Source organism: Ricinus communis, chromosome 5 (genome assembly GCF_019578655.1).
Source record: "Ricinus communis isolate WT05 ecotype wild-type chromosome 5, ASM1957865v1, whole genome shotgun sequence".
Lineage (NCBI taxonomy): Eukaryota > Viridiplantae > Streptophyta > Magnoliopsida > Malpighiales > Euphorbiaceae > Ricinus > Ricinus communis.
Window position 1 is genome coordinate 13,484,325 of NC_063260.1, and position 10,787 is coordinate 13,495,111.

Consider the following 10,787-nt stretch of genomic DNA (forward strand, 5'->3'; position numbering starts at 1 on the left):
ACAGTCCTTTTCTATTCCTCATAGAAAGGCAATACTATATATTTAGTTATATTCTTATGACTTGCCTTGCCTAAAATGCATTGAAAAAAAATTGTAGGAGTGATATTTGCACTGTTAATTTTCACTACTAATGCTCAAGAAACTGCACAAAAGTATTGGTACATATTAAAGTTAGATAGGATGATAAACACCAAAACAATCTTCTGCTACATATAGTGTAATTATGATGCATGGTAAAAGGATTGGAATGAGAAGCATTTGCCTTAGAAAAGATCACGTTCTATAGTGAAATTAAATGAAAGGTCATCTTCCACATAATAAGTGAGATTGAAGCGATATCCTTTTGTCAAGTCATTTTGAAGACTGATGGATTTAGATTGAATTAACAAATAATGCTTTGATTTTGGTGGGAAAATATAATTCAAGATTAGCTTCTGAATTAGTCTAAAAGCAATGAATTCTTTTGACAATGGAAGTGGGTGCTGTAATTGGTTAGTTTTGTAAACTGTAACCAAGCCCACAAGCCAGATTCTACAACTATAACAAAAAATGATGATGACTTTTTAAATGACTATTAAGGTTAACGATAATCTTAAATAGAGAATTATGGAATCTTTTGCAGTATAAACATCAAAATCACATAGAGGCGGCCATCGTGGGGGGCCCGACAATTAGTTGCCCCCAGAGCTCAACCTCTATTGTGTGTGTGTATATATATATATGAACTTCTAATCCAAGCATTCTTACTTGGATGAATTTTGAAGTTTAATATGACAGTGGCATTTAAAATCTTGATTGCTTAGTAATGCAATTAGTACAACCTAATTAGCACTTTAGGTTATTACCTATTCTTCTGTATTACTATCATACCGGTAAGCTCAAGCAAGATGAGTTAATGAGTAAACTCTTAAACATAATACATATTTAATCTATTTTCCTAAGAAGATCATGGAAAACATATTGATCCTTCTTCTTCTTCTTTTTTCTTTTTGTATAAATTCATCAAAGGTCTAAGAGAGAATATGATGTAGCTCTTGTTTTTTCAAAATCTATTTATGTTATATGCATCTAATTGCAATGAATTTTAAACTAAAATTTTGGATTGAAGGATATTTTTTGAAAATAAGAAATGAAAAAATTAATATTGTTATAGGTTTGTCTGGCATTACTGATAGATTTGGTGATGTAGTTATAGGGATTTCATGTTGTTTTTCTTTTTTACTATTTAAGAAATTATTTTAATTAAATTACAATTATATTTACTACTTAATAAATAAGAAATAAAAAATTAATACTTTTTTTATCCATATATCTAGAGTTAATTTAGAGTGTGTCGGATATGATCTTTACGGGTGGTAAAACACTCTTTCAAAAGTTTAACGCAGCTGCATATTCAAAGTTCGAATTCGAAACGTTAAAAGAAAAATTAATTCTTTTTGTAAGAGCTATCAAATTATTGAAATAAATAGAAATATTGCTAACACAACCAGCTTAGTATGTCAAACCCCAAAATGGCTTTATACATTTATTATTAGGAACTTTTTAAAAATATAATAAAAGTTATAAAAAATATTATTTTTACTGTATAAATTTATTTTAAAAACACTGTTCTTCTAATTTTCATTTTTCAATTTTATAGTATGGTTATGTTTCAGTTATTTTTTAGTTGTTTTTTAGTTTTTTTATTATTTTATGTAAAAATAATTAAAAAAATAAAATCATAATTATGAAAAAGAAACTGTATTTTCATATTTTAACAAAGTAAAAATAAAAAATAAAAAATACTGTAAATTTGATAAAAAAAAAAAAAAAAAGAAAAGAAAAGAAGAGAGGATACTTTTGTCAATTATTTTCTTTATTATTTGATTTAGGGGACGAAGGGTAGATGTGGTAGTAATGATACAGAAAGATGATGTGGATGGGGTGATTCATAGCGCACAAGATGATGTGGATGGTGGGCATGGCAGGCAAGTCGGCTACTTGATGATGTAATTAACAAAGCTGCTCTTAGTGTCTATATCAACCGTCCATCTGGCAAAAGTCTAAAATAGTTGGCACAAATAGAAAGCCCTTCACATCATCAAAAGTCGATTTAAAAAAAAAAAAAGGAAACAACTATGGCATCATGCATTATGTCGTCCTGAATATAAATTCTTTTTAACACATTATGTATTTTAACTTTAATTTTCATACATTAACTTTTTTCATTTTTACATTTTTAACCTATTTAGTTCAAATTATTAAAAATTCAAAAAAACGTTAAAACGGGTTAACAATAAAATAAACTAATTGTGTAAAAAGTGTTGTTAATTAAGGTGTTTAATATAAAAAGATTTAAATTGAATAAATTGAAGGGTGACATATGAGTTCAAACAGAAATTCAAAGTGATATTGAACTTTTCTAGCAAAGTATAAAGACACATTAACGTATTAGGTTTATAACTTTTTTCATTAGAATAATAATAATCACAAAACCCTCAATGTAAAAATAATTAGCTTTCATTAATTATGAATTATTTTTCTGAAATAACTATTAATTACTTAATTACTTTTAATTGATACTAAGTATGGAAAAAATTAGTAAACATCCCACTATTTTTTATATCACATCTTACTTCCAGATATGGTATTCGTTGCTTTTATAAAACTACTCTTAATTTTAAAATATTAAAAGATAATTTTATAAAAATAGTAAATGCCCCGTCAAAGGGGTAATAAGTGGGACAAAAAAGAGTGGGCTATGTAGCATTAAACTCAAAAGATTTATGGACAAGATTTATATCCAATAAGTAAATTTTATTTTACGCGTCTAATTTTAATCAGATAACGTTCTTATTATTTTTATTATAAATAATAATATAAAATAAATTTATAATAACACTTTGACAACAATAATATACAATTATTTCACATTAATAAATTGTGATAATTTAAAAATTTTAAATATCTTCTTCGAAAATATTTTTAATATTTTAAAATTTTATTATTGTGCTAGATATAAAAAATCGTTTAAAATATTTATCAATTAACTAGATATAAATTGATATTTTATTCTTAGAATTAAAAATTAGAAACTAACTTGTTAGTTAGTATATTAATTAAATAAGAAATGTATATATTATATTCAACATAATTATTTTAAAAAGATTATATGTTAAAAATAAGCATATATATATATATATATATATATATATATATATATATAATTTTATGTCTTAATTTATAAATTATATTTGTAATACTGAGAATTTAATAAATATACTATTTTTAAAATTAAAAATCATATATAGTTAGAAATGTAATTTATTAGTTAATGTAATATTAAAATATAATTAAAATTTTAATTTTTATGACTGAAATTATTATTTAATTAGGACAATAATCTATTAAATAATAAATTAAATATATAATAATTATATAACTCAAATATTTATATATACATTAAGAATAAATACAGATGTAAAAAAAATGTTATTGTTGGTTATTGGTGCAATTATGGGAGCATTATTAATGTGTATAGTTGCATAAGATACAAAGAAAATAATCAAAATCAAGACCGACCAAACAAGAGATTGTTGTCTTTATTGGCCGCCCATGCATATGGATAATTGATACCCCTCCAACTAAGCTCTTGGTCTTTTATACAATAAAGTTAAATCTAACGAATAGAAATTTTCAATAATTTATTTTTCTCTGTTTTTGGAAGAATATGGAAATGCCTTTCACTTTTCAAATTGATGATCAATTAGCCAGAAGCACCGTACCATCTCTTTTCCTTATGATTATACTTTTGAATTTTTATACAGATCACAAGTAATTACACTTCATATAGATTTGATCTCCTACTATTGCAACTCCTAATAATAATAATCATTGAATGGGTTTCCTTAGTGTTTTACATTTAAACACTGAAAATAGTTTGTAAAAAAAAAAAAAAAACACTAAAAGAGTGCCACATATAATTAATATATATGAGAGGAAATTACATATAATTACTCTTATAAAATATATTCGCTCGTTGAATTTAAAAATTCTTGATATATTACTAAAATTTAGTTTAGTTATAATAAATTATACGAATTTAATAAGTTGATTAGAAATTTAAATGAATTTTTATTTCAATCAAATATATAAATTTTAAATTTTAAAAATCAAGTTTATAAAATTATTCATTTCAATTAAACACAATATAAAAAAAGATTATATATAGATAACCAACATTTTTCTTCTAAATATGGAGATTCTTTTCAAGATTTTATTAATTAGTAAATAATATAATTATTAATTATCTAACGAGGAACGAAATTAGTTTCTTAAAAACTTATTAATTAGTTAAATTTCTAATTTCTAAAATAATAATTATATTGACTATATATTTCAAAACTCTCTTATATTATAGGCAGATTCTTATCCGAGCTTAGTATATACATCACAATTAATAGGAGAGTGATATATATGTATGAGTGTTTTATACTTTGATATTGGATAATTGACACATACTATCATTTAAAACTAGTGAACATGTGTCAATCATCTATCAGTTTAGTGTATAGGCGGGAGACATACATCGAGATTAGGTAATAATTTTCCTATATTATATTTTGTCAACTAACATTAATTTTTGCTAAAATACCAAGTCAACTACTCTACACACTCTTTTTCTACTCATCAATAATATGCTTATTTCCTCCTCCCTTTATTGTCGTCCTCCTCCTCTCCCAGCCTTAGTGCCTCCTCATCTTCTTTAAATCTATTTTCATTCCCTATGGAAAATTGTTTCTCCCAAGTGTACAATTGCATAACAGTTTTTTCCTTTATTCGCTTGGCTTTTTCTTTGAAGGATATGATTTATTAAGGTGGGATGATGGCAATGGTTGATTTTAAATTGACTGTAAAAGAAAAGGTATAGAGAAAAAAGATCATGCATGGTTTTGAAAATCTATTAACTATTCTCTGATCTTCATCTTTTTTTATTTCCTTTTAGAAAGAAATTCAAATAGAATTTAGATGAAATTAAAGATTTTGGTCTTCTATGTTAAACTTTGATCTTCATGCCATGAATTCTTTTCGTTATTGCATCAGATGCATAAACTTGCAATCTTAAAAGATGATGGATTAGTGATGGATATGGTGAAAGGAAAAAAGAAATACACAAAAATGGTAGTGATAATGGTTTTGGTAGAGGTGCTAGTGGTGATCATCTGATGCATTAACGACCTCTTTTTGTTTTTCCTTTTTAAAGTGTATACCAAATTCTTTGCCTCTATTACTTGCAAATTAAAACAAAAATTAGAGTTTGCAGACAACTATTTTCAGTTTATTGTAAGAAAAGATGGATTGATTTTCTTTCATTTTTACCATATTCAGTGAAAAAGAAAATTAAAGATTCAAACAAAAAAAGATAATATGACAGGTTGTCTTCTTCCTTCAACTTCATAGAAAAATTAACAGAATACCCAGCAAAAGGGGAAGTTAATTTATTATGACAACTTATAAGGAGGATCTAGTATGATTTTAAAGTAAGGTTCTAACTAATGTGATGTAAATTTGTAATTTTTGGATGAGTTAAATATTTAATAATAAGTTTAAAGATTCAAATTGTAATTTTTTTTTTATTGAATTCGTTAACCTTAAATGGAGGATAGTAATTAATATTATAATAACTCTGGGTTTCATCAGATAAACTAATTTATATAGTAGATGAAATTTTTTATTGTATTTGATTGAAATCCATAAAATTTATAAAACTCAATTACAAATATAACATTTATGTGCTTTGAATAAAGTAAAAGTTAATTTAAAATACTACATATTCAAGTTTGTGTGGAATAAACTAAATTCTATCAAAATGAGTTCCATATTAGTTTGTCAATGTAATACTAAAATATTTTAGTCAAACTTTCTATTTTACTTTTTCTCTCATTTTCTTTTTCAAATGAAATAAATTTCTTAAAAAATCTCAATCATAGTATTAGAGTAAATAGCATTTTAGCCCTACATTTTTAAGCATCTATAGAATAATTTTGCAGCATTTGGGTTAAAACCATTAAACATGGAGTTTGACTAAAACAAGGAAAGAATTATTCTGAATAACAAATAGAATTTTTATGCTGTATTTGGTTGAAATCTATTAAAAAATTCATTTCATTTGAGAAAAATATATAAAAGAGAAAATGAAATGAAAATAATGAAGTTGAAAAAAATATTTTAATGTTATAGAATAATATTGATAAACTAATATAAAATTTATTTAAAAAATTTAACTATTTTATTAAAACTTAGTTTAGATATAACTAATTTTACACAAATTTGAATATGTAAAATTTTAAATTAATACTCACTTGATTCAGGACATATAGATTATATGTTTATTTTTTTTCATTCGGTTATTTTGTTGCACAATTCATTGCGTTATATAATACTGCCTTCTTCTTTAAATAAATTATATATTTGAAATTCAAATGAAGTTAGAATTATGATTGATAAGGATATTAGATTATTATTATTATTATTATTATGTAACTTATTTAAGATATCAGTATCAATTAGAAAAGGTAATTGGTGGAGCTATAAAAGTAAACTTTCTGATTTCAAAATACTTAAATTTCACCATTTTATAGGGTAAAATAGGGTGAGTACGGTTTGCTCACAAGAAAAACTAATTGTTTAGTTTTATTTTTTATTTTTAAAAAATTTAAACCAAAAATCAAATCAAATATTCGGTTAATATTAGTTCAATTAACTAAAAGACTAAATTTTTAACCACATTTTTATGGTTAACCAAAATAATGAAAACATTGAGCTTGATTTTCTGGTTTTTTCAGTTAACTGATAAATATTTTAAATATTTTTTTTTATTTTTTATTTTATATTTCAAAAATATAAATAAAATGTAAATATTTAAAAAACTAGTTCTTAAAAATTATATAAAAGCTATATTTATCTAAAATATATACATAAATAATAATAAAAATTAATAGCAAAAATATAACATGTCGAATTGATTACTTAATGATTTGTAAATAAAAATTTTAAAAAAATTGAGTAACCAAAAGTTTTTGTAAATAAAAATTAATTTAAACCGACCGATTCGGTTAGGTAACTTTGTCAATTTGATTTTTAGGCGGTTTGATTTGCTGGATTTTATTTTCTTACCCCTACCATTTTAGGCTCGAATGCCATATGACTTTCTCCTTGATTTAGAAAGAGATGCATATAAGTGTCAAGATCATCACAACTCATAGAAAACCACATACCTTAAAGGAGAATTGGGATAAGAAGAAAATAACATAACAAATGGGTCCTATTCTGATATGAGCTTAACTTATCTCTGTGCTCAATCATGCACCCACCATCACTTTCTTAACACACATACATACATAAGCATAAAGTCAGTCTGCAACGTTGAACAGTAGGTGCTTTGGATTTGCACACTGTCCCAACTGAACAATATTCATTATATACACTCAAGTCTATTACGTTGTTTCTAAATAAATTAAATTAAATATTTAATATATAATATTATTTATTAAGCATTAAATGTGTATTGATTAATTAATTTATTAGTATTATCCATTCATAATTAAAAAAAAAAATCAATATAAATACAACAATTAATAATAATATTTATAATAAGGGTATATATGATAAAAATAAATAGAAGAGAATTTATTCATCAAGAGGCATGAGGTGGGGCCTTAAATTAAGGACCCACAAAAATTGGAGATGCATGTGAAGTCTCCAATCCAAGGTCAGTAGCATAGGTGGAACCATGTCATCTTCGATATTAAACGGCAGAAACATGAACATGGCTTGCTTCCCTCTGTTGGGCGGTTTAAGTTGGCTAGCCAGCCGCCCACGGTACCCCCACCTCAGCCTGCCACTTTGGTGAAGCTTAGATGTTGTGATCGCTGACTGTGATGGCCCAATTCTTGTTCTCCCTATTAATTGGGAGCTTTCGTATTTGAGGATGCGTTTCGAGAGGGAATGTTTGTAATTCTTGAACCGGGCATTTATAAGAACATATTTATATTATATTGTTGGTTCCATTCAGTTTATTAAACAAAAAGGAAAAAGGAAAGATTGTTAATTCTGGAGATGTATGGTTAATATGTCCTCCAACTTTTTGAATTCTGTTTTCAGAGTTCTGCCAAAGACTTAGATTCTTCTGATCTCAGACTCTGGTGGTAAAGTAAAAGCATGAGTTAATGAAGCCTTAGCAGATTATGAAATATTATAACATAATATATATATATATATATATATAGACACACTTCAAAGAGTTTAATTGTTTAATTATGATTGACATACTGTGAGCCTTGTACGTACCCTCCTATTTCTGTTCTAATCTCAGACCAACAATTTGATTGAGACAAAGATGTAAGAGAATTGGTTGCATACTTTTAATTATATTTGACGTGCTCTCATTTTACATTCTTAAAGATTTGAAAGAATTTGATTCAAGTAAATTCTGTATCAATTAATTCTAATTAAAAAATTGCATATCCAACCGTTATATATATATATATATATATATATATATATTTAAATATTTTAAATTAGATAATAATAAAATAAAATATTATTCTATGAAAAAAGATTTCTAACGACCTGAATTATGAAATTAGTCCTGATGTAAATTATTAATTTAAAAAAAAAAAAAGATTTAAAAGCTGGACTGGGTTCAGTTTTTATAATGGGCCTCCCAATCAAAATTCTATAACGGTATTCACATATGAGCACGTCAACTGTCAAGCTTGACCTTGTTAATCAAGCATTTTCTTTTCCTTGAATCAATAGTTTTCTTTTTTATTAATATTACAATTAATTCTTTTTTTTTTTTTTTTCATACAGCTTTGGAGACATATATTATGTTTGATTTTATAATTAAGACTTAAATGCACTATGAAATAAGAAAGAAAGGAACTGAAATAGACTCGCAGATTGTTATCATCACTCCCCAAAAGGAAAATTAATAATGCGGAAGGGCAAAATAGGAACACAGAAAATAATAGACGCGGGAAAAAGAGCCGTTGCTAACTAAATCTCTCAAATTTTGGCGCCAAAATTCTTTTTCCACTCGTTTATTTCGGCTGCCCGTAGTAACCCGGGCAGCCGCCCCTCAAGCTTAGCTTTTTTTTTTTTTTTCAAAATAAAAATTATATATAAATCTTTCTTTTTATCTCTTTCCCTCAAATCTCTTACTTATTATTTTTCTCTTCAAAATCTCTCCCTTTTCGTTTCCCCTCTTTCAAAGCTAATTTTCCCTGTCTTTTCTTCAAGAACCCAAAAAATCTTAGTATCCAAAGACCCTTTGCTCTTATTCCCTCTACTCTACTCTTTCTTAAATTATTTTCTTGATTTTGTTCTGATTCTTGAATCATTTTCTCTTATACCCTCTTACAATTCTCTTCTGGATTTTGTTCCGATTCCTGAATCAAACCCAATATTTTCTTTTCTTTTCTTTCCTTCCCTTGTTTTCTTGGTTCTTGATTCTACTCATTTTGCTCTGTTCTTGTTTTTGTTTCTTTGTTTTTTTTGGCACTACTCTTTCTTGGGTTTTCTTTCTTTTAATTAGAAAACTTTCTGATTGAAAAACATGGGGTTCTCTAAGAAATCACAAGTGGACTCTGGGTTAGATTCAGAAGGGAAGAAATGGGTGATTGCTGGAATCGCTATTAGGACTTCCCTGAAGCCTATAAGCACGAGGCCAAGAGCTAAAGCTAGCGAAAACGGCGATGATAGTGAAGAAGAGCAGTGTTCCACTACTCCAACTGCAAAAGAATCAAGAATACCAGAAAGATTGCCATGCCCGCCTGCTCCAAGAAAGCGAAGGCCTTCTAGGTGTAACTATAACAGTGGTGTTAGAGAGTTCTTTAGCCCTCCTGACTTGGAATCAGTATTTAAATGCTATGTTGAGAAAGCAAATTGAGAGTGACAAGCCTGAATCAACATTAGCTAGCTAGTTTGGCCTCAAGAATGATTTTAGTTAAATACTTTAGAGAATTTGTAGTTTATTTCGTCTCCTTTTCTTTTCTGGTGTTCTTTGTTATCTATCTTTTTATGTTTTTGTAGTGATTAGGAGCTGAAGACTGAAGTTGTACAAAGATGATATATTTATGACATGACTAGTTTTTTCTTCTTTTTTTTTACCTTTTTCTTTGCTAAGTGAGGAGTTTATTGTATTGTTTTTTTTTTTTTTTTCCTTCCAAGTTTCTTGCTTTAGGGTAATGTTTTTGTTATTATTATTCTCACCTACTGCTACTGCTGCTTGTATTGAGCACAAGAATGCACCTGATGTACTAGTTTGGTTTCATTCAGCCTAGAAAAGAAGCTCATATATATTTATTTTTATGTTCTATTGTTACCAAGATAGAGCTTAAACTTTTAATGGGCCTTCATCACTTACTCTTAATGTACTTTTGGTTTATTCAGAATTGGTTTAGTTAGAAAGTAGAAAGTGGCATGGGCAGGCCAGGCAGGGCAAAAGAGTACCTCCTTCATTTATGTTCTTCTGCCTATTCTCTGCGCTGCCAATCATTCATCAACCTCTTTTCTTCGCTCACTCACTCTCTCTCTCTCAATAATTAGTTTCAGTGATATTTTGCACCAAAAATCTTAGTGTTCACACTGCAGGAGGCAAAGGCAAGTGGCAAACTTTACCTTCCTTCCTTCAAACTTCACCATTAGGCATTAGCTCAGCTTGCAGTCTACCAACTTTCATTCTTTCAAAGAAACATGTACACACACGTGTATAGTACATAGGCTTAGTTACAATACGTGGGAAG

General features: G+C 26.9%; 1 protein-coding gene across 1 annotated transcript; it reads left to right on the top strand.

Moving 5' to 3' along the window:
* The first annotated feature begins 8,997 nt into the window (after positions 1 to 8,997).
* On the top strand, positions 8,998 to 10,370 carry LOC8281789 (cyclin-dependent protein kinase inhibitor SMR6). Its single transcript, XM_015720685.3, has one exon. It carries the CDS (start codon positions 9,599 to 9,601, stop codon positions 9,929 to 9,931), a length of 333 nt encoding a protein of 110 aa, XP_015576171.1. The 5' UTR covers positions 8,998 to 9,598; the 3' UTR covers positions 9,932 to 10,370.
* The last annotated feature ends 417 nt before the right edge of the window (positions 10,371 to 10,787 follow it).